The 26,123-nt window shown below is 37.9% G+C and overlaps 1 protein-coding gene across 6 annotated transcripts in view; it reads right to left on the reverse strand.

Moving 5' to 3' along the window:
* Positions 1–25,354, reverse strand: part of sh3glb2b (SH3-domain GRB2-like endophilin B2b) — a 42,060-nt gene extending 16,706 nt beyond the window's left edge. For 3 of the 6 annotated variants that reach the window (XM_053677141.1, XM_053677140.1, XM_053677139.1), the window contains exons 1-5: positions 25,102–25,353; positions 16,817–16,958; positions 9,496–9,624; positions 2,617–2,750; positions 2,225–2,317 (exon numbers count right to left, since the gene is read on the reverse strand). In XM_053677141.1, coding sequence (XP_053533116.1) covers positions 2,225–2,317; positions 2,617–2,750; positions 9,496–9,624; positions 16,817–16,958; positions 25,102–25,164 — 561 coding nt within the window. In that variant the 5' untranslated portion in view covers positions 25,165–25,353. Of the gene's footprint in view, positions 1–2,224; positions 2,318–2,616; positions 2,751–9,495; positions 9,625–16,816; positions 16,959–25,101 lie in introns of all 6 variants that reach the window. The other 3 variants (XM_017460677.3, XM_017460676.3, XM_017460671.3) reach the window with 2 other exon arrangements.
* Between the last annotated feature and the right edge of the window lie 769 nt (positions 25,355–26,123).

Consider the following 26,123-nt stretch of genomic DNA (forward strand, 5'->3'; position numbering starts at 1 on the left):
ATCTCTGAATCTGATCTGAATTTAATCTAAAGAGAAAGTGGGTCATGCAGTGAGCACACAAGTCATTCTACCAAAAAATTGGTTACAGAAGGATAAACAATGTTTTGGAATGGCAATGTCAAATTCCTGACCTTAATCCAGAAGAAATGTTATGGAAGGACCTGAATCAAGCAGTTCATGTGAGGAACCCCACCAACATCCCAGAGTTGAAGATGTTCTGTACTGAGGAATGGGCTAAAATTCCTCCAAGCCGATGTGCAGGACTGATCAACACTTGCTGGAAACATTTAGCTGCAGTTATTGCTGCACAAAGGGGTCACACCAGATACTGAAAGCCTGTAAATGTCTGTAGATGAAAGCAAAGTTGAACTTTTTTTCACTTTTGCCAGATATGTAACAGATATGTAATATTGGATCATTTTCCTGAATAAATAAATGACCCAGTATAATAGGTTTGTCTAATATTCTAAATTGGGTTCGCTTTATCTACTTTTAGGTTTTGTGTGAAAATCGGATGTAGTTTTAGGTCCTATTTATCCAGAAATAAAGGAAATTCTAAAAAGCTTCACAAAATTTCAAGCACCACTGTAATTTGCTTTGAACTTGTGCGAGTCCTAAATAAACAAAGTTACACTCTCCAGCTGTAGACAGACACACCCTTCACCGGCATGCCACCGGCAGTGTAAATGCAATAAGGTGAGGGAAGCAGAGGGAGATATGTGTGCCAATTTCAGTGTGCTCATACAATAAGAACATTGAAGACGTTTTTAAATTTTGATGGATCCATCTTTTGTAAGGCACTTATGTAAACCACCTTACTCATGAGCATTCACAATAATCCAAAGTTTTTAAATTTGTACTCAAAAGTATAACTTTGTGTGAAAGTGCATGGAAAGGCAGGTTAATCCACTTTTAAGTACAGTAGACACTCTGGCATTTGTATTTTCAATGGTTCTAAATTAATGACCAGAAGTTTGCGAGTCCAAATTTTAGGATGGCCGGAGAAACACGTTAGGCCCTGAGCAATGCCATTCAGTGCTGCGCTTTAACGGATCTGCTTAAGCTTTGTCCATTTTAAGAAAAAACATAAAGGTCATTTGTATGTCTGTTGGGGTTTCTTTTGTTTGTTTGTTTATTTGTTATGACTAGCCATTTTAATAGCCACAAGACTTCGCTGATTGGAAAAGAATGAGAAACCAGAGAAAACCAAAGAGAAACAATACTTGAGACAAGCACATTCTCACACACAGACACTGGTACTCACATCTCCCTCACACTGTGCAAATGACAACAAAGAAACATGTTAATGCACATAAAAAAAAAAAGATAAGGGATTGCACTCCTCACATCTACAGAGAAACACATACACACAGGGATGCGACAGGCAAGAAAGTGATGACTGTTCCATGTATTCACCTGTTAATCTAGTAGTACTAGTTAATCTAATCATCTAAGTACCAACTATGGAAAGATAGACATTTATTTGAGCAACCAAGAAACTCTAAGAACTTTATCAAAACCATCTGACGCACAAGGAGATAGTGTCTACTGTCTTAAATGATACAATGAGTCACATGTATTAATGTCACTATTCAGATTCCAGTCAGATTTTCTATTTCATGGTCTTTTTGAAATGACTTCTAATGTTTAGTTATAAATGACTAACACACATGTTTAAAGTTATCTCCAAGAGGCACCATATGATGATGGAGTCAGCAGACATTTAACAATGGAAAAAGGCAGCAAATAAAGGGCTAGTTGGGTTTTTTTATTACTCATTTGAGAGTCTGTTTAAGTATCACCCATGGCAAAAATCACCCATCACTTTTAAGAGCTATGAAAAGTTTATGAAACCAAAAAGTGAAACATCAGGGAGTAGCTGTGACTAAAAGCTATTTTTGGACTCTCATCTCTCCATTAGTTAGATGACATCTTTGGCTATGAACACAGTTCCAGGAATGAGCTTAGCAGGGCTCAACAATGACTTTGTGATGCCCTGATGCAACTCGTGATGAGCTGACATGGTAACTCCATTTCATCATCATGCTGATTCACTGGGATACATTGCACCATTCAGAGAAGATATGGTTCCCTGAATAACACATAATGTGCATGTGAGGGAAACCACGGATGACTGTATAAACCGGGGTTGGAGGGGGTGGATATTGGATCAAGAATGGCGATCCAGCAAAAAAAAGGTTACGCAAGGGGAAACATGACTCACAGCAGCCTTGGCTTCCGCCAGCTTGGCTTTCTTCAGGCGTGCTTTGCAGACATCCAAGTCAAGGCGACGGTTCTCTAATAGCCTTCTTTCTTTCTGAAAGACATAGAGTTGATCTCAGCACATATGCCCTTTGACTTAGTTATGGATAGACAAGTCCAGCTTTGTACTGAAGAATTAAAAAAAACAAACAAACAACAACAACAACAAAAAACCACACACCCACAAAAGTAATCACAAATTGTACTGTCGTTTAAACAAAAAGACGTGCATCAACCTGTACAAAAATGAAGCATTATAAATATATTAAAACGTACAGATGACTTTCATGATATAATGGTCCACACATCACTCTCTCTCCTGGTTGATCTCCCTTCCAAATAAGCTGATCTTACCGATATGGTTCTCCAGTCACCCTCTAGAAAATTCCGGAGAGGAGTGAGGAAGCTGACAGCCGATACTTGTAAGAACTCTCTCTCAGCACCTCCTAGCCTCTTCTGATAGTCTCCTACAGTGTACAAAGTACTTCCTAAAGACACAAACAGCAAACTATTATTTTATATTACATTAGGCCTATCTTTCATGATATACTGGATATCACAAAATTATTACGTCCTACCAATAATGACATTGGTTATACTTAATGTTTTATATTTATACTGAATTTAATTTTGAAGAGAAAAGATTTTTTTAAAAATGTAAACACATGACATTTCACTTTTTCCTGTCAGATTTTAGACACACAGCTCAGTTTCACCAGTCCAGATCAGAATTTTCGTTGTTGTTGTTTTTTGTTTGTTTTTTAAATCATTCAGTGTGTGGTGATTCATGACTTCACAAATGTGCAACTAGAGTGTCAGCAGACAAAGATGTAGCCTCTCCACTTTACATAAAAAAAACTCTACAGTTTTTGTTGCTGTTGTCTGTGACAAATGACATTCAGAACAGTCACTAGACAACGCATGCAAAACACGATCAACAGTCAAATCTCCATGTTGGCAGTTAGATAATTAACTTTCACCTGCACTACTCACTGTATTCATGACTGCATTGTTACTATAACAAATAATGTGGATATGTAAGCTATGCAAGCTATGCAAATAATGTGGATACGGCAATAAAAGCCTGAGAAAACAGATCAGATTTAATCAAATGCAATTTCTTATTTAATTATAATATGTCTGTCTGCTTTCTATCCATTTTCTAAAAATGTAATGGGAACTTAAATATATAAATCTTGTTACTAAAATACACACTAACCGACTATGGAATTATAACAAAACCATGCAAATAAATAATGAACAATTCTTTATTCAAGATTGACTAAAAGGTACCAATCCAGTAAATATTACTGAATCACAAGAAAAACATCCAATTTATTCCATCTCACTGGAATAGACTCAGGGTAGGATAAGTTAAGGATTAGAGGATCTATGAAATAAAGTGGAGAGTAAGGTCATGGGAACAGTGTTATGAATTTATATATTAATGCCTTTCAACTTTCTTTCCCCTTCCTGCAAAGTAGGGGCAACAGAATTCACAAAACCTTATGAGTAACTTCCATTTAATATGCAGGTTGGTGCCCATTGTGTAGGAGGATCATTTCCAAAGTCTTTAAACTCTGGAAAAATCTAAACACAGGAAATACTGGACTTCCTCTTCTGAAATACAAGAGTAGGAGACGCCATCCAGCCCACACCAAATCTTCATCCGGTATGCGGCCCATTTATATATTTTATATATATATATAAAAAAAACTTCAATCATGCTAGTTTCCAAAATGTGACCTCCAGTAGTTAAATATTTTTGTGGTTAAAGAGGAATTTACAATGTTTAAATGAGTCAAAACAAGCCCAAAATAGATCCTATTAAGCAGAGATTCATTCAACTACATAGATCCTGATTACTCAGGTTACCTTTGTTTTAGGTTTCTTTCATTTGAAGATGTAAAATTATTTTGTATGAGAAAACACACAATACAGTTGTTAATAGAAAAAGTTAAACACCCATCACCCATGTGAAGAACTAATTGTCCCTTTAAACTTAAAATCTGGTTGTGCCATCTTTAGCAGCAATAACCGCAACCAAACGCTTCTGATAACTGGAGATCAGTCTTCGACAGCGTGTGGTGGAATTTTGGCCCACTCTTCTTTGCTGAACTGCATTAGTTCAGCCACATTGGAGGGTTTTCAAACATGAACTGCCTGTTTTAGGTCCTGCATACCAGTTGGGTTCAATTCAGGACTTTGACTATGCCACTGCAAAACTTAAATGTTGCTTTTCTTGAGCCATTCAGAGGTGGATTTACTCCTATGCTTTGGATCTTTGTCTTGGTGCATAATCCAGTTGCGCTTGAGTTTCAATTTACGGACTGAAGACCAGACATTCTCCTTTAGGATTTTCTGGTAGAGAGCAGAATTCATGTTTCCCTCAATTACTGCGAGTTGCCCAAGCCCTGAAGCCGCAAAGCATCCCCACACCATCACACTTCCACCACCACCACCATGCTTGACCGTAGGTATGATGTTCTTTTTGTGGAATTCTGTGTTTGGTTTACGCCAAATGTAACAGGACCCCCGTCTTCCAAACAGTTCCACTTCCAACTCCTCAATCCACAGAACATTCTCCCAAAAGGTTTGAGGATCATCAAGATTCAGATGAGCCTTAATGTTCTTCTGGGTTAGCAGTGGTTTTCACCTCGACACTCTTCCATGAATACCAGTTTAGCGCAGTGTCTTTCTGATAGTGGAGTCATGAACAGTGACCTTTATTGATGCAACAGAGGCCTGTAGTTCCTTTGATGTTGTCCTTGGCTTTTTGTGACTTCCAGGATGAGTCATCACTGTGCTCTTGGAGGAAATTTGGAAGGACTGGGAAGGATCTTCTGGGAAGATTCACTGTGCAGAGTTTTTTTCCATTTGGAGATAATGGCTCTCACTGTGGTTCTTTGGAGTCCCAGAGCCTTTGAGACCTAGCTTTATGACCCTTCCCAGACTGGAATTTCTTTCAGCTTTAACACTTCAACTTCCCACTGTTGAAAAAGTTCTATTTAAGTGTTGATTTGATTCAACAGGTTTTGCAGTAATCAGGCCTGGTTGTGTCTAGTCCAGCTGAACCCCATTATGAATGCAGCTTCATAGATTTGGGGAATTAGTAACAATAGGGTCAAATACATTTTAATACAAGCCCAGCTAGTATTGGATAACTTTTTTGTTTCAATAAAGAAACATTAAAATAAAATAAAATAAAATAAAACAACTGTATTTTGGGTTTACTAAGGTTGCCTTTGTTTTATATTAGATTTTGTTTTCATTTCTGAAACAATTTAGTATGAGATACACAAAAACAGAAGAAATCAGGACAGGGACAAGTACTTTTTCTACAGCACTGTGGTGTTAAAGGATCTCTGCCAGCAACTGTTGTCATCTTTAATGGTGCCTGATTTTACAACCCAAATTAAAAACAGTTTCATATATTATTCAGAAACCACTTTTACTATAGGCATGAGTGCAAAAACAAACATTTTTATAGGCTGTGCAGCATTTGTGAGGGAACAGCTCCACATACTACATATACTCCTTTACTTCCTGTGGGCATTATTACCTTCTCTTAAATAAGGTTTAATTGTTTAAATGAATAATGAACTGATCTGAACTGAAAAATAAACATTATATAACCCCTGCTGTGAAGTAAACTATATGGCCAAAGGTGTGTGGAGACCTGACCATTACACCCATATGTGCATGTTGAACATCCCATTTCAAAACCATGGGCATTAATATGGAGTTGGTCCCCTCTTTGCTGCTAACAGCCTCCACTGTTCTGGGAAGGCTTTCCACTAGATTTTGGAGTGCGGCTTTTGGGCTTTTTCCCCCCATTCAGGCACAAGAGCATTAGTGAGGTCAGATACTGACATCAAGACAAAATCCAATTGTTCCAATTAATCCCAAAGATGTCAGAGGTTGAAGTCAGGGCTCTTTGCAGGCCACTTGAGTTCTTCCAGACCAACCTTAGCAAACCGTTTCTTTATGGAGCTCGCTTTGTGCACAATGCAAAATTCATGCATGACACGATCATTACATTCGCATATGACGCCACAATCCTTATCTGAGACAGGGCCTCAACCTTTTCTGGCTGAACCTGGCCAGGTGGTGTAGAGAAAATTATTCCACACGTGACGCAAACAAGATGAAAGAAATTATGATAAGACATCATTTAGGAACTCAAACAGGACAGAACACCTGCTCTCTAGATAAAAACGATGAGATGGAGTAGCCTGATTCAAATTTCTGGGAATCCATATGACTGAGAATCTCCCTGGTAACAAAACACTGCCCACATCTTGAAGGAGGCTCAATGATACCTCTCCCCCCCCCCATAGTCGGATTGTTGATTATGTTTCTTACATCTTGATTTCTGCTTTTTGTTTGCCTAATGGTAACTTTAAGTTCAAGCAAAACATAATTCCAAAAAATAACTCCAGGGCCAAATTTAAACAAAATGACAAATTCCTTATAACTTAATGCAAGTTTGTTAAGTGTCTTGATCGTGTCTTTTGTCTTAAGCTCTTATTAGTATATAGCAGATATAAAAAGTCTACACACCTCTGCTAAAATTGCAGGACTTTTTGATGTAAATAAATAAATAAATAAATAAACAAACAAACAAACAAACAATGAACAATCATGTCAACTCCGATTTGTAATATACTAACTAAATATAACAAAAATATAGAAAAACAACAAAAACAAAGAAAGGGAAAAGAAAAACAATAACCTGATTGCACAAGTGTGCACACCTGTTAACTAATACTTTGTTACAGCACTAGTTTTTTAAGAATCTACCACCCTAGCACCCCTTGATTTGCCAATTTTGTGCCATTTTTCCTTGCAAAAATGCTCCAGATTTATTGAAATTCCCTGTGCACAGCCTTCTTCAAGGTCACTCCACAGGTTTTCATGAGGATTGTTTTCAATAGTATTTGAAAAGAATTTCATTAGGATCATCTTCTTCTGAAGCCATTCTTTTTTTTTTACTTGGATTTGTGCTTTGGGTCTTTGCCATGCTGGAAGGTGAAATTTCTCTTCATCTTTAGCTGCATAAAAAGAGGCCTATACATGATTAACTTGACTAGAGCCCCAGTCCCACTTGAAGTTAAGCAACCCTATAAGCATGCCACCACTATGATTCACCATGGGTATGCCGTTATTTGGGTGATAACCTGTCTTGTTTTTGGACCAAAAACATATTTTAGAATTGTATCATTTTACCAGAACACATTCTGCCACATGGTTTGGGGTGAATTACACAAGTGTGGATGTTTGTTTTTGTGCAAGAATGGGCTTACATCTAGCCACCCTACAGATATGTAAATACAAGAGATTGTTGTCACAGGGAGTGAGCAGTACTCCCCAGATATTCCTGCAGCTCCTTTAACGTTGTTGTAAGTCTCTAGGCGGCCTCCTTGATAAGTTTACTTCTTGTACTTTCACCAATTTTGGAGGGACATCATGTTCTTGGTAATGTCACTCTAGTGCCCGATTTTCTCCACTTGATGGCCTTCATGGTGTTCCATGCTTCAGCAGTCAGATTAAACCAAAAAGATGTCAAGAAAATCATCAGCTGATCTTTTATTTGCGTTTAATCAGAATCACTCAATTGAGGACAGGTGTATGATAATTACTTTTGAATATGATTGGTTAAGTCTAACCACAGTCACATGGCCTATTACAAAAAAGCTGTGCACCAGCTACTGTATTTTTCCCCCTGTTTCATGTTTGTATTAGTTTTTCACTTGAATTTTGTTGGTTGCTATATCACATTTAATGTGGAAAAAGATCTGACATAACGCATCTTGGTTTCTTACATCTCTTTCTTTACATCGCAAAAACTTGACATTTTAACAGGGGTGTGTAGACTTTTTATATGCACTGTACGCTTTTTTGCCATTTACAGCAGATACAGTACATTACCTAATAAATGAATGAATAAATGAAGAAATGAGAGATGGAGAGAAGAAAAAACTCCAGTAAGCTGGTTTGCTGGCATCCTGCCATTTTTGCTGTTCATTTTTGCTGTTCATAAAGCAAAATTTTGTTTGGGGTAGGACTTGCTTTCCAGGCTTGTCCCCACAAAAGTTACATATGAGAAGTATATTTATGCTGGAAAAAAATTCTAGGACATTATTTTAAAAATAAATTATGGTAGCTTATGTACACAGAAATTGAGGGAGGGCATCTTAGAACACCAGAGCGACTTGTATATAAAATACAGAATTGGAATATCTGCAGGTATCAGCACTTCAAATTTAATACTTTTTAATACCATATTCAAAACATTTCCAAAAGAACTTAAGACCTGCACATCACTTCAGTCGTGCTACAAGATACGTCAGCTATAATGGATTGTGTTCGTGCATTTCTGGGTTTAAGTAAACTATAGCAGGGTAAACTTCTATAGAGGTATGTGGGACACCATGGCAAATGTCCTTTTTGCATTACCTCCAAGAGTCAGTACGTTTACATGGACAACAATAATCCAATATTTACCCGATTAAGACAATACTCTGATTAAGAAACTACCATGTAAACAGCAATTATTGATTACCTTAAATGTCATATTCGAAGTAAACACAAATCGAATTAAGATGTTTGGAGTATTCCTGTTTTAGCTGCATTATTGAAGTGCATTACAGACATGTACACACCTTAAAATCACACTATTAACATCATGTGAGAGTTTTCAACGCATTTTGCGACAGGACACGCACACACGGCAGCGCTCAGCGCAGACACCCTGTTGGTCATGATAATGTATATTAGCTGGTCATTTTTATGCTGCAGACAAATCTGCAATTTCATGGTACATTAACCAGAATTGCAGAATGCAGAATTACTATTCCATTGTACATAGCAGTGTCAGAGGTTTTACTATTAAATACGTCATTGTAATACTCATGACCTGTTGATGTTTGGGACATGTAGTGAGATATATTGCACTAGTTCAGTTCCATTCTTATGGTACACGATCGAGAAGACAAGTCTGCCCTCTACTGCCCATTGAAAAGCATCTGACTGAACACAGTTTATAAGCCAGTGTGTGTGTGTGTGTGTGTGTGGTAAAGGAGACAGCAGTGTTCTGTGTTGAGGATTTGTTTTATTAGACCTTGATTCCACCACCACCATTTTTGTCACATGGTACCCTTTTATGAAATAAATAATGGGAAAAATCCCACCAAACCTTCACTCTGTGATCGCAGGTTCAACTTTACATACCATACGCAGTTCCAGGTCCAAAGTCCTTGGCAGCATCCTGCATGTACTGTCCCAGCAGCTCACCATTGGTGGTTCTTGTTGGGATTTTTCTGTCCAGTTTCTCATAGAAGAACTCCTCAATGCGGGCACCTAAGTAGACACTTGTATTAAAAGATGGCCAAAAGAGAACACGTTATATATTTTTACACATTATAAACCACAGTCGATAAGTTGCACCAAACTGCTTCCTTCCATCATCAAGGGTGAAATGAATGAAAAATCCCCAATATGAAGGGGAAAAAAAAAAAAAAAAAAAAAAAAAAAAAAAAAAAAAAAAAAAACAATGGATGGGAAAAAAAGAGAATCAATATTTAGACGCATCACGCTTCTCTCAAGAGATTCTGCATCTGGTTATTTACATATGCATATGATTTTTAATAAGACCTTACTCTATTTTATGCTTTTTTAAACGATCCAAACATGGCACCAGAATTGAATCATGAGGTCCATAAACCATAACAAGGTTCATTCCTTTACATAATCCAATATTAGATTCACATTTTTTAAATTATCTAATACCCAAGTGGCACTGTAAGCATGAATTTGGCAAATGGAAGCAGATACAGTTTTAATGCATTTTTGCAAAATTATCTTTAAAAAGTAGGCTACCCTGTTTTAACTTAAGAAATATTTTCATGACTTCGATATTATTATAACATAACTGACATTAAAGCTATTTTCTGTCACAGTATAATGTAATTCTGCATTCAGTCATACAGCCCCACTTAAAATCTTCTATTCCAATAATTCTGGGGAAACAATACTGATTGCAACAGATATTTTAATGTTATATATAACTATATCCTTATACCTTTACTAAGAGAATGTAATGCAGATGGTATATTATTCACCCCTTTACCATAGTTCCAACTATGAGAGAAGGAAAGTCAATCATTTGAAATATCTCATGTGGGAAGACCAAGGTGGCTAAAGCAAAATAATTTCGTACGATTTCTCAGTCAGCTCCAATGGCTGTTAAAGCTAAAACTAACATTAAAAGTATGGGTTTATGCATCTCATAATACACAAAGAAGAATGCAAATGGAGACAGACATACAGTAAGGCCATTAGAGTTTGGAACTATTCCCTTGACAGAGCAATTCTCAACATGAATCAATTTCATTTTACTACTACAAAGATACAGTCTGCATTTCATGCCTCCGTATCATGTTCACCAGAAGTGTCAGACTTCTCTGTGAAGGGCCAGTGTAGCTGAAGGTTTTTATTCTGAACAAACCAGTACACACCTGAGACCAGTTCCTTAAATAAGTAGAAACAGGTGGCGGTCCAGTTTGAGTGGGATGCAAACCTAGAGCTACACTGGACTATCCAAGCAACATGAAGAGACAAATAAACCAATAAAACACAGACACACAAAAATAAATAAATAAATAAATAAATAAATAAATAGATAGATAGATAGATAGATAGATAGATAGATAGATAAATAAATAAAGAACACAAAATGAAAAAGAACAGACTGCCAGACTGAACAATTAGAAAGTTTCTGTAGTCATAAACCCAAACAGAAATCTTAAGAGTTTCTTTGGAAAATTAATTCTATTTCACCCCTCCTATTGTAGCTTCCAGGAGTGGTGAGAATCACCTGGATACCTTCTCATACACATGTGCACACATAATAAATACCTCACAACAAAGTGACAAATTGATATCGATGTGGATAATTTGATGGCAGACGGACTAGATTATAAAGAAATGGAGGCCACTCAATGTGGAATCTCCTCCTTATAGTCAAGGAGCATAAGGATACCATCTTTACAGGTGGGAGATTTTGTTGTGCCTGTTGTGCATATCACACACTCTAGCTAATACAACTGATCATAAGCAGGTTGGACTGGGCCACATGCCTGCTACTGATCCTGGCATCATGTTCCCCAAGAAGCACTGAATGCAGACACATTATGACATTCTAGTGAGAACTTACAACACTGCATAATGTGTGGCACATACAGGTAGTATGTTAGGGGTTTTACTGCTAGCATTGGAACAAGCACTCCAATCTAGAAAAGTCAAAAGTCAAATATGTATTAATCATATGGGTCTGCTAGCTCTTTCCACCTTGCTCAGAAGGTGTTCAGGTGGTCTGACTTACATGAAGTCCCTACAGGGACTGTACAACGGAGCAGTAGACACCTGGTATCCGCACCCAAAAGGGGTGTCCCAGATCAGAAGAATGTCTGACAAAGTCAACTCACTGCCAATTGAACAGGATAAACTGGCACACTGGTCTACCACTGTATACGGTAAATTTTCATCCTCTACTGCTGATACTCCATGTTGCACAGAATTCAGTAACTAGGCCATAGAGTCCACCTTGCTGCCCCAAGATAACCAGCAAGGCCTTGGTTTCCAGGTCACATAAACCTGTGAGTTTCCCACCTTAGAATGAAACACAAATCGAGGACTGCAGTCCTGGGAAACGTTCTTGAACACAAGAGCTCTTGGTACCCTTAGGTGTTCTGCAATTGGTGTGCATATTATCGAGCCAGTACAATGGCTGCTTCAATAAAACATTAAATTCTTTAGGGAATGCTGGACAGTAGCACCATGCACTAAAGATGTACGTGTTGGCCATGGCTGTGCCTCACGATGGGTGGCATCTCTCTGAGGGCTCATAAAATTATTACATCCTTCTTGAAAGTGGCAAGGTAACTCCATCCACTAGAATTTCCCAAGAGCTGGTTTCCTCCTTGTGCTGGAGTCTCTTAAGACCCTCCTTATAAGCTCATGCATGGTAGACTCTGAAATGAGTGTTTCTAAAAGCTCCTTTTTAACAGCGATCACTTCAGCAAAAAGAGTGGGAGACATGCATACTCAAGCAATAAGCTCAACTTCTAAACATTGGTGGCCAGATGAATGTGGAATGATTTTATGGCTGAACCAAAGCTCTCATATAAATCACCCACTTTTCAAGTCATATCACCCACATTTGTCAATCGAAAGCCTTCCGTGAAGGCTAACCTGCAGAGCATCCCTGCAGACCAAGCAGTATCCACTGTTTATCTGTCATGCTGGAAAGATTGGGGGTGGGTATTCTCGCTTGCCTGAACATATAATAGCCCACTGGCATATTTGCGTTTCGTGCCACTCTACCCAGTCATCTCCAAACTCCTTTCCAGTTAGTCCTCTGCCGGTTCCTCATAACATAGGGACACATGCTATCCAGGTGATTTCCACTGGTCCTGATGGTTAGAAAGTGTGAAATGGAATGCTAGCTACATATGTAACTGTGAACCCTGGATAACTACAAGGGTTCCTTGACTAAACAGAAGGCTTTTCTGGTCAATACTTTAAATATAAAGTCATAAACAGAAGCACAATAAAAAACAAATTATCCATATATTTTTTCATCCAACGTACGTTTCATCCAACCACAAAGATTGTCCGATTTACCATAAGTACTAAAATGGACACGGAGTCTTAAACATTGTTTGCTAAATATATTTCTACAAACTATTCAATCAATGCTGACTATATAATCTAATGCAAAGCCATTAGTGATGGCCTGATGACCATTTTCAGACGACAGGTAAGCAGCAATATGTGCTCCTTTTATGGTGATCTAAAACCAGATCACAGCCATTACATTAAAAATTGCAGAACTGGCCTCAGATTGGAATAAAAAGGGCAAATCACACCACAGCAGATCAGGAATGGAGAACAATTTATGAGGACATCACTGATCAAAGATAATGAAATGGAAAACCTTTGTAGATAAAAGAAAAATATGTATATTTTACTTTTCCACCACGTCCAGAAGTTGCCTGTTATTGTTTACATTAACATTTAACAATGGAATAGACAATTGCTTGATAACCATCAAGAGAAGAATATAAAAAATTTCAGATGGCTGACAAACACTGGTTCTAATAAAGACGCCACACATAAACTACCTAATGGGAAGTTTACAATTGGATTACCAATCTAGTCAGGTGCTCAAGGGGGAGCAGAGATTCTTCTACCTCTGGATGGGTGAATTGTAAGAAATCTAAAAGCACTCAGACCTTTTGGAAGAGTTCCCAGCACCACGGCCATGACCTTCTATACTCCAAATGAGAGATTTGGAAAAGTGGCTGAGGTTATGACCTGGAGCGTAGGGAACTGCGAATACAGTAAGACTTACCAGTGCTGTCAACTGGAGCATGTGAAGGGTCAGAAAATTACATGTTAGAGTCTCATTTAACTGAATTTCATCACTTATCTAAGTGGCTGCAGTAAATCGTGTGTTGAAGCCCCTGAGATGAGTGGCAAAACGTCTTCAAGACCTACATTTACTCCTATGGTGCATTCAAAATCACCAAACATTTCGCAAACATTTTGGTCAAAGTGGTTATCCATAACTCAACCTCTGTAACAGTTCATCCAAATTATTTCTATATTCTTTCTGTGGAACCAGCATAATGATGGAAGACTGTGTACCATTGTGCATTTTCCAAGAGAAAATCCTTAAACTTGTATTTAGACTGACTTTTACCACAATTCTTACGTACAAGCTGATTGAACACGCAGAGCTAATATGCTCCATCTAAAAGCATTATTTACATAACTACGGTAACTATCTAACACAAACTATTGCACCCTTCTTAACCACCATGAGCACTGTGAAACACTCAGAGACCTACTTGTATCCCTTACATCATATTTTTCTAGTTTCCTACCTGTATAGAATTAAATTCTGGTTTATGTAAGTTCAATTTTTATATCATGGACACACACAAAAAAAGCATGTCACTGTATGTTGTACTGTCTATAGTTGTGTATGTATAGTTGTGTACAGAATTTGTGCTGCATGCACGTGCACCCCGAGATCTACACTATTTACAATAAATACCTCCATCAACTCCTTTTTTTTTTTTTTTTTTTGCCTCATCTGTAAATTTTTGACTACATGAACATTATATGCAGCGATTCGCTTTTCACCTTGTGACTACTGTTAGAGCTATAAGTGTCCTGTCCTTCAAAGCTGGAGATAGCCTCGTTTCATTTCCTTCCATCTTGGTGAGAGAGCTTTCTTTTTTATTACAGGGATTTTTAAAAAACTCTGCAGGGTTCTTTCCTAACGAGAGACGAGTGGCACTTATAGCTCATTTCTTCCCTCTACATACCACACAGTTTTATTTCTAAGCCTGATCATTTAGGCGGATTCCTGCTAACTCAGACCAACTTGTTTTAGAGTGAGTTTGCCATTCACCGACTCTCGGAGCGTGCAGTCAATTACAATTCCCGCCACTCAATGTATTGTTTTTTTTACAAAACTAGGTTCTTTTGCTACCATAGTTCACAAACAACAGCTAGAAATAAACACACTACAAGACTTGTGCTCATGCAGAATGTGTTCGAATCTTTTGGGAGGCAAAGGAACGCTCACTATGTTGAAACTGATCATCTACAATCATTTTTTAAAATAAAATTAGCTAGTTGATTTTAAATGTATTTTAAGTGCATTAGCTAGCTACATCAGTAGGGTTGGAATGGAGCATGGGTTTTAGTTTGGAAAAGTGTTTGTGTGCAGCAGGCAGTAAAGTATGTTTCATTGTTTTTATTCCGTCAGAATTTCTCATTGTCAATGACCGATAGTGGCTTATTGTCAAGAACAGTATACTTGGTAAGAGCTTCTGTTATATCTATGGACAGCCCTAAGACTGTGGCTATATTTTCTTGCCTAGTTAGTGTTTGCCTCATCGTTCATTTCTGCTTTATCCTGCCATGCTTAAGATGTTTTATCAGGTCACTTATTGCATATTTATTTTAGGAAGATGCTGTAGAGTCTCCTCTTGATACAGAATGCTTCATGCTGCCTAATTTTTATGCTTGTAGGTATTCTCTCCTATGTATTCTCTCAGCTTTATCACATTACACTGCAGTATTGGGCCAGTGATCACATCACAGTAGTGTACTGTAATATGGAGCGACCTTCTCTATTCCATGCTCCAGAAGTGGTCAGGTACTCAAATATGACTAAAACAGTAATTTAAAAAAAATAAATAAATAAATAAAAATAAAACCTCAACACGTAACATTAAACATTACAAGACGAGACTCAACATCAGTATCAGTCACAGAGACATCACATTGCTCATAGAGATCATCTAAACGCAAGGTTTTTCAACTCCAGTCCAGAAGGACCGCTGTCCTGCATAATTTCATGTTCTTCCTGATCGAACATATGAAGGGCTAATCCAGGTGTATCAGTTCACAAGCTGGATCAGAATGCGTGTGGAGCAGGAAAAACTTGTGCAGAGGGCCTCTGAGACTAATGCATTTCATTTTTATTTATTCCTTTAGCAGACACTGATGACTTATTCAAGTAATACATCCTGCACTGGCAGCATTGAAGCCAAGCATTATGCTGAGCAATTAAAGTTTATAGGTCTGTCTAAACAGAGTCTCTCTGCAGAACTGCTGGGCTGCAACAGCCTCTAAATGTAATTCTTATAAGGAAGCTGAGTTCAGAGGTTCAAGTTCAAACATTTCTGGGATCACAATGTTTAAGGTGCCAGCACAGAACCTAAACCTTATTAAGCAGACTTGATCACATCACATCAACTTTACAAGGCCTCGGTGTTGTTTTCTGTTTTTGTGAGCTTGGGAATGTGAGGTCATGGCACAGTGACTTGTGGGAAATCCATTGCTTTGCTTGGATAAGAACAGTTGTGAGGTATTAAGCCAAGAGTTACCTAGCAAGTCACTACTAACAATCTAGCTAAAAAAATGAAAGTAAAAATGAAAAGTAATAGTTGATAAATAACTTTCAGCAATAAGATGCGAAAACATTACTTTCTACAGAATCTCGAAATGTGTGAGAGCGTGATCCCAGCATTTTCCCAACATGAATTATATAAGTACTTCTAGATAATTAGTCAACATATTGTTGAGTATTTTGTAGGGACTGACATCCTGAACAAGACCAGATTTACGTATGGAATAAAATATGATGGGTCCTGTTTTATAACTAAGCAAATAGCAGAGGGCCATTACCATGCCAAAGCTGATTATTTTTCTATAACAACACGTCCCAAACTGCTTTATTCCTCATATAACACTACAATTTGTCATGATTAAAAGTTTTTATTAATAAAAGAGCAACCGGTTATAATTTTTATTCATGAATATTTATGTTTAATGCTGTGGAAAGTCTGCAAAACAAGTTAGTTTCAGCTACAAACAGTTGTTCCCTCAGAGACTTCGTTTTTTTCCCCCTGACTTGAGGTTAAGACAAAAAAACAACAACAAAGAGTTATTAATAAGATGGTATTCTTACTAGGGTTTGGCTGCAGCAGCACCTCAGTCTGCCTGAAGATTTTCTCTGTCCAGTTCTTGGTGCAGTCTCCTCTAGCAATCAGGTTTTCCAGATGAGCGTCCAATTCAGTTTTCTCCGCCTGACCCAGCTTCTCCTCCGTGAACTGAGAGGAGAAAAAAAGGAACCGTGAAATTAAGCCAATTGGCAAGCTGTATTTAATGCAAGGTTATGATGATGCAATGTTATGACTAGAGACATGCTAATATGAAACTTTCATACGCTAGTAGTTGCTTAGATTTTTATCACGGCTAATTATACTATAGTATAATGCCTGAGATGGTTATTTTGATGGTCATTAGTGCATATTTTAGTCTGACAATATTTTGAAGCTCAAACAGGTTCCATTTCTACCTCGTAAGATCATAGCGGCTTCTATGATCATACACATTATAGTGTATGGGCTGTTTTAATCTTGGCAGCCTACACTTTACCGCTATATTAGTGAGTCCTTAAAAAGAATTAGCCTATTTGCCCTCATGTAAAGAAACTTCTATTACAGAGGTAAAAAAAAAAAAAAAAAGAAAAGAAAAAAAGCATGAGTCATTCCACAGAACATTGGTTCCAAACTGGCAAATACACTCTTCAAGACAGATATAATCACTGTATTCACCACTTGACTCACCGCAGGCGAAGCTTACAGAGAACACTTAAGAAACATGAGAGGGAAATCAAAGAGTTTGTTTGTTTGCATTTGGGTTTATCGCCATACCAGCTTCAGTGGCGATAAACAAGTTCATGGAGAATACAGGGATTTATCAGACATAAATAAAACAGAAGGCCAGTAATAATAAAAAGTCATTTAAAAATAAGTAAATGAAATAAAATGAATGATTACAATATAATTCTGCTTAAAATGTCACATTTCTGTACAACATGACTCCATAAAAGATTCTTTACATTTGGGAAATCAAAGAGAGAACGAGCAAATATGTAGAGAAAATACTGCACTGATAGTATCATTAGAGGGGAAACTGATAACAACGCCAGAGTAAACGCAGAGAAATACAGACGCAAAGCTCAGGACAATAAATAAGACATTGAAAGAAATGTATTAATTTACTAACTTAACAAAAATTGTTGGTTGTGAATTTTCTGAATGTCAGTCTATTCTATAAACCTGCTACACACAATTGTTTTATAGGGGGAACCTGGCACGATTAGAAATTATTTCAAACAACTTCAGCGTAACTTCAAACCACACAAGAACAGATTTATTACTAGCAATGCTCTTAAGTTAAAATTCTTGGCCGACACACAGAAAAATCTAATAAAATTTTGTAAAATATCAGGACACATGGGGCTGAAAAACCCCCAGAAAAACATTATGAGTAGTAGGAGGAGGCGTCAATGCTTAATTAAATAAATAACAAAAAAATACTTCATCACTGAAAAGTCTCTTCAGTTGGATAACGACAAAACTGATTTAATGTTTTTAAAACATGGCAATAATACTTACTCCCATTATTTTTTATCTATTATTAGCTAAATAAAAGCATTTGCGTGATTGTAATTAAATTAATTGATGTTTAATCAGAAACACAAACAGGTATACTGCCAGGCTGACACACAACACATTAAGTATCAGTTGTTGGTTAGTTAAATTAAATCTGTTTCACTTAGGTTGTTTAGGATAGCAGGTACTTTGTTATTTAAATGTCAAATAAAAATACTATCAAATAGATTCAATCAATGGTATAGGTTTCGGTTCATATTTTGATGCAGCATAATTCTTCAGCCAGCATCTTCAACTGGTGGAAACTGATGACTTGCAGGAAGCGACCACTGTATCTGCCAATCACCTCCAAGTCCAACTGGCTAATAAGGCATCTGAAAAACTTGACTTTGATCTGTCCTATCAGACTGAGAGTCATGCTTAGGAACTGCTATACTTCTTAAAGATTCAAAAGCTGAATTCTGATCTCTGGACCTGCCCGATCCATCCTGATGCCTTAATTCTGGTTATAGTTCTCATCAATTGGAAGTCACATGCAGGCCCCACATGGCGGATGGCCCCACATGGCGGATGGCCCCACATGGCGGATGGCCCCACATGGCGGATGGCCCCACATGGCGGATGGCCCCACATGGCGGATGGCCCCACATGGCGGATGGCCCCACATGGCGCAACCTAAAGATCATCGAGGTTACTGAGGGTGGTGTCACTAAAAACCATAAAGATGATTTTGTACATATATTCATGTAAACAGTTATGCTATGATTTCTTAGGTCTGCAATTACCACAAACAGTTTTGCACTCAAGTCTCCATCAGTGAACAGTGGATTACTTCAACAAAACAGACATCAGGTGAAACTGAAATGAGTTTCCTGGTTACACATCTGCACTATTTGACCATGTAGAAGGGATTTATTCATAATTGCTGGGGTCACCCAGATGAGAATGGGTTCCCTTTTGAGTCTGGTTCCTCTCAAGGCTTCTTCCTCATATCATCTCAGGGAGTTTTTCCTTGCTGGCTTGCTCATTAGGGATAAATTCATATATTTAAAATCTATATCCTGAAATATATATATTTCTGTAACGCTGCTTTGAGACAATGTCCATTGTTAAAGCACTATACAAATAAAACTGAATTGAACTGAATTAAACTACCATTCTTGAGGAGGCATATGATTATTGAGATTATTCAGATGGTTCTTATCCTAGAGATTTGATGCATGAAAGCATGTGTCTACTGCATCGGAGTGCTTCACTGTGACTGTCAGTATGCTCATCCACTCCCCTCGGAGTGTTACAGATTACCACAGCCTGACAACTAAAACAGTGTACAACATGGATTTCCTCCCTCACATTCAGGAATACCCAGCTGTGAAATATGCCACTCACAGACAGGAAAGACTTCTGCTGATACAACAGAAAACACTACTGGATACTGGAGTTCTGGAAAACACCAGGACACTGGAGTTCAAACAATTCTCAGGGATGCCGTTAGTATAGGTCTCTCCTTTATACTTTCACATGCACTCTCACACGCACAGACAGGCCTCTTTCAAAACTCAGCATACACATCCTCCTGCTGTTTCTTTTTAGTAACAGTAAATTTTCTGCTTTTTATTGCCTCTGTCCCAGCTTTTTTTAAATGTGTTGTGGCAATCAAAATGACCTTATTTTTTCCTTAAAATTATACCTTTCCTCAGTTTAAACATTTTATATGTTTTCTATGTTCTATTGTAAATAACATATGGGTTTATGAGATTTTCAAATCATTGCATTTGACACAGCATCCCAACTTTTCTGGAATTGGGGTTGTACATAGCTACTTAAATATTATCATAAGGGGAGTACAATTCTGAACTCGCCCATCAGTGCTTCAAGCATACAAAAACCTGTTCTAAAAGCAAACACATGTAATGTTAGATAGCTTTAGCTCTTCAGTACAAAAGTCTAATGAATCTAAATATTTGTACAGTTGAATTTAAAGCTTGTTACCATTATGCTAGTCGTAGGAGCGGAGCATATAGAGCTTATAAGCTAACAAAAGTATATGAATTTAAAGCCTGTTACCATTATGCTAGTCAGAGGAGCGGAGCATATAGTTTATAAGCGAACAAAAGTATATGAATTTTGTATGTGTGTGTCAATTATAAATTTCATATTAAATTTAAAAAAAATTGTCTGTGGGGCATTTAATAAAATGTACATTTTGCCAATGTTTTAAAACATCATCTGAAAAATTATGGCTTATGGGGATGTCATCTTACCTGTATCTCAAAAAATACAGATTTTATGTAAATTAGGTCATAAACGTGAAGCATCTAGGATTCCCATAGAAAAGCGAAGTGATCGATCTCAGCATTTACCCAGTCACAGCTGTCTCTCATATTCACATCACTGAATGGAAGATATAGACCATAAGTGCATCTAAAGATTTTATGCTGTATTGAAATAATGGCAGTATTGTATACAGAGACATGTACCTTTATACACTAAATATTTGTAGTCACCTGACCATCACACCCATAAATAGGTCTTCCCCAAACTGTTGCCACAAACTTGGAAGCACACAATCGTATAGGACGTCTTCCCTTTTTCCCCCTTTACTGGAACTGAGGCCCAAACCTGTACCAGCATGACCATGCCCCTGTGCACAAAGTGAGCTCCATGAAAACATGGTTTGCCAAGTTTGTTTTGGAAGAACTCGGGTGGCCTGCACAGAGCCCTGACCTCACTAATGCTCTTGTGGCTGGATGAACATAAATCCCTACAACAACGCTCCAAAATCTAATGGAAAACCTTCCCAGAAGAGTGGAGGTTATTAGAACAGCAAACGGGGGACTAAATCTAGGTGTGATGGTCAGGTGTTTTGGCCACATAGTGTATGTTATAGCAAGCTAATGGTACTGTATATTGGTGCAAGTTATTACCTTGAACAGTAGTTCTTACATCTGTGGAAGTGATACCAGTCCTTGGCATAGGTGATTTAGCCAGTTACAATGCTGTGAAAGTATTTGTCACCATACTGATTGCTTCTGTTTTTGTGTATCTCATACTAAATAGTTTTAGATCTTCAAACGAAATACAACATAAAACAAAGGCAACCTGAGTAAGCACACTGCACAGTTTTAATTTTTTTTATTGAAACAAAAAAAAAAGTTTTTTTTCAACACCCATCACCCATGTGAAAAACTAATTTACCCATTAAACTTAAAATCTGGTTGTACCACCTTTAGCAGCAATAACTGCAACCAAATGCTTCCGCTAACTAGAGATCAGTCTTTCACTTACTTCTAGGACTAGGCTTTACTCCTATTCTTTGGATCATTGTCTTAGTGCACAATCCATTTGTTCTTGAATTTCAACTTACGGACTGAAGACCGGATATTCTCCTTTAGGATTTTCTGGTAGAAAGCAGAATACATGTTTCCCTCAATTACTGCAAGTTGCCCAGGCCCTGAAGCTGCAAAGCATCCCCACACCATCACACTTCCACCACCATGCTTGACCGTAGGTATGATGTTCTTTTTGTGGAATTCTGTGTTTGGTTTACGCCAGATGTAACAGAACCCTGTCTTCCAAACAGTTCCATTTTCAACTCCTCAATCCACAGAACATTCTCCCAAAAGGTTTACGGGTCATCAAGGTATGTTTCGACAAAATTCAGAGGAGCCTTAATGCTCTTCTGGGTTAGCAGTGGTTTTCACCTCGCCACTCTTCCATTATTGCGCAGTGACTTTCTGATAGTGGAGTCATGAACAGTGATCTTTATTGATGCAACAGAGGCAGATCCTTTGATGTCCTTGGCTCTTTTGTGACTTCCTGGAGGAGTCATTGCTGTGCTCTTGGAAGGTCGGCCACTTCTGGGAAGGTTCACTACTGTGCAGAGTTTTTCCATTTGGAGATAATGGTGCTCGCTGTGATGCACTGGAGTCCCAGAGCTTTTGAAAAATCTTTGTAGGTCTTCCCAGACTGATTTATTTCAATCACCTTCTTCGTCATCATTTCAGGAATTTCTTTCAACTTTGGCATAGTGTGTTACTGGGTAAGACCTTTTAACCAGCTTCACACTGTTGAAAAAGTTCTATTTAAGTGTTGATTTGATTGAACAGGGTTTGCAGTAATCAGGCCTGATTGCATCTAGCCCAGCTGAACTCCATTATGAATGCAGTTTCATAGATTTGGGGAATTAGTAACTATGGAGGCAAATACATTTTCCAAAACGCCCAGTTGGTATTTTATAAATTTTTTGCTTCAATAAATAACACTATCTTTTAAAAACTGTATTTTGTCTTTACTCAAGTTGCCTTTGTTTTATCTTAGATTTGGTTTTAATTTTTGAAACAATTTAGAATGAGATATACACAAAAACAGAAGAAATCAGGATGGGGACAAATACTTTTTCATAGCACTATACTTTAGGATACCATTTATAGTGGTCCCCATAAATTTTACATTACATCATTTATCACAAAGGCTTGATAATCGGTACTTTTGTGATATGTTAAGCATCCAAACAGTGCTAAGACTGACCAGGGCTTGGTCTTACTCATTTTATAATAGTTGAACCCACCCACCAAGATTGACAGGTGACATCACCAGTGACAGCTTGTCGATAAGGTGACCATATAACCAGCCATTCAAAATAAATCCTCATGTACAACTCCATACATTTTCAATTCTGTTGAAATACTAATGACCTCTTTTATGTGACCTACGATTTTAAAGAATAAATATGTCACAATTTGACATATACAAAATTATGTTCCCTTGATGTGCTTATCTTTCTAGATATTGCACAAGCCACCTCAAATTCTTTGTCACATACAGAGCGTTACACAGTGTACAATTCTTGCAGTGAAATTCTTAATTGCAATCCACTGAGTGCATTAGAGTTATTATTGCACTCTATGAACTGCAGCAAGCATTAATAGAGGCAAAATGTGGCAGAAGTCACTCTAGCACTTGTTCTGGGGAGATGCAGCAGACACATAGTTAAAAACTGGGTTGCAGGAAATTGTTGAAACCAGGCAACCCTGAGTAATATATTATTAGCTCTTTTCTGTGCACGCCATTAGCAACAGGAACACACCTGCTGAATCGAACACAGTTGAACAAAGGTACATTGAAAACTGCATAAAACAAGCTGCTAGACTGTACGTTGTTGACATAAAGCTGCCCAGTTCAGGGTTACTCTTAAAAAATAATAAATAAATAAATCACTAGATAGTAGCCTATTGCATTAGTCAAGTGTGATAGTATCGTAATTTTGTTCGAGGCCATTTCATTATTAATGTTGTTCTGTCCCAACAAGATCTATGTTCACGAGCTGCTCCTCACCATGAAATAAAATCAGCAAAGGAAAATAAAAGAGACACAGAAATGCAAAAAAAATTAGCTCAGGCTCTCTTTATATGTTCTCCCTGTATCCATGTGGGTTTCTTCCAGGATCTCTGCTTTTCTCCCATCTCCCAAAAACATTCTAGCAGGCGGATTGGTGACAGTAACCTTCCCCTACTGTAAATGTTAATGAGTGTGTGAATGCCCTGTGATGGACTGGCATCCCATTCTTCATAGCTCCGCGATCCTCGGTTCTATCCTGAGCTGTTCGTGTGGAGTTCACATGTTCTCCCCACATTTGCATGGGTTTCCTTCCACAACCTAAAATCATGCAGGTAGTTAAACTTCCCCTAGATGTGAATGTGAATCTGAATGTTTGTGTGCATGATTTCGTGCGATGCATTGGTGTCCCGTTCACGGTGTGTCACTGCCTTGCACACAGTGTTCCTGGCTCAGATCCTGATCAGGATAAAGCAGTTAATGAAGATGAATGAACGAAAGACTGAAGTGTAATGTTGTTGTTTTGACATAGCTCATTACTTCGATACTATGTCGTCATTTCATTATTTGAGTTATGCGGTTATTTTTCCCACAATCTATCAGTAAGACAAATTTACTGAATATTAGTGTGTATATTACATTACATTTGACATCTTACAGATAGAAAATAAGCCAGATGCTGCATTAACAACATAGATAGAGAGATTGATAGATAGAATAAGATTAGCAGACAGACAGACAGTGATAGACAGATAGATATTTCGGCAGATTGATAGATAGATAGATAGATAGATAGATAGATAGATAGATAGAATAAGATTAACAGAGACAGAGAGAGAAATAGATAGCTAGCATAGCAAGATTAACAGACAGACAGCAAGATAAACAGTTAGATAGATAGATGGATAGAATAACAAGATTAATAGAGACAGTGAGAGAAATAGATAGATAGATAGAATAAGATGAACAGACAGGCAGCGAGATAAACAGATAATAAATGTACATTCACAGCAGTATTTATTTGTGACATTTTCAACTTATCAACAGCTACTATGTAGACTATTGATTTTCTCTGCTTTTTCCACAGCGTGATATTATGGGCCTCTGTGTGTGTGTGTGTGTGTGTGTGTGTGTCGCAGCCATGGTTCTCTCCAAGCACCCTCGAGCAACATACACTTAGGCACACAGCCATCAATAATAGATGCGGCTTTAGCTTGTCCTTATCAGTTTACAGTAGCGGGGAAGTAAAACAGAGAGAAAGCACCACAGGCGCGTGCCTTCTGACTGTTTTTAAAGCGCTTACACAAACATTCAATGAAATGGAAAAATGAGCGACACGCTCCAGTAGACCTGCCTCCTGATCCCCTGCTGTTCCACCAATGTAGAGAAGCAACACAAATACAATACACAAATATCGGTATATTTTTAAGGGGAAAAGCCCGATTTGGCAGCCCACCTGAACGGCGCGCGTGAAGAAGACGCCAGCGTCGGACGCCAGTTTTTTAACGTTGAAGTCCATGATCCAAGCCTACATGGGCCGGGTTAATGTTCCTGCAGGAGCCGAGCTGACGACAGCGATGGATGGATGGATGGAGAGAAGCAGGCTAGAGGAAGAGTGTCGCTAATCCGCCTTCTCATCAGTTAGCTCGGGCATCATCCACACAGCCTGCTTAAAGGGACACGGTCCTGTTCACGTCCCAAACCGCACGGATATTAAGCACATTAGGCAAATGTGTAGCATTATACAGTCATGTGAGAAATAAATCCTTTTTTTTTTTTTTTTTTTTTTTTTTTTTACATATTTGTAAAATCAAACATTTGATCATCTTTGAAACTGTGCCTGTTAATGAAGTTGCTGTATTTGAACAAACCAACAAGGAAAATTAGCTTTTTCAATCATTTATTCAACAGAAATATCACTAGATGTGATTCTTGTGTGGAAAAAGTAAGTGCACCCTTGGCCTCAGAAGCTGAACATTTTCAATTAGGGGTGTACTTACTTTTGTTGCCAGCGGTTTAGACATTAATGGCTGTGTGTTGAGTTACTTTGAGGGGACAGCAAATTTACACTGTTACACAAGCTGTACACGCACTACATTACACTGTAGCAAAGTGTCATTTCTTCAGTGTTGTCACATGAAAAGATATAATCAAATATTTAAAAATGTGAGGGGTGTACTCACTTTTGTGAGATACTGTAAGGCCTCACATTATCTTCACACACTCTTTGATATGATGCAGAATTCATAGTTGAATCAATAAATGCAAGCTGTCCAGTCCATGAGGCAGCGAAACAACCCCAAACCATAACATTTCCACCACCGTGCTTCACAGCTGGTATGAGGTGGTTCTCCTGAAAAGTGGTCTTTGGTCTGTGCCAAACATGTCTGCTGTTACTGTGGCCAATATTGGCAAGGCTGTGATTTGGCTGTCGGGATGCCACAGGTTATCACTGCCACGCAGATATTCAGTATTGCA

The sequence above is a fragment of the Ictalurus punctatus genome, chromosome 28 (genome assembly GCF_001660625.3).
Source record: "Ictalurus punctatus breed USDA103 chromosome 28, Coco_2.0, whole genome shotgun sequence".
Taxonomy (NCBI): Eukaryota; Metazoa; Chordata; class Actinopteri; order Siluriformes; family Ictaluridae; genus Ictalurus; species Ictalurus punctatus.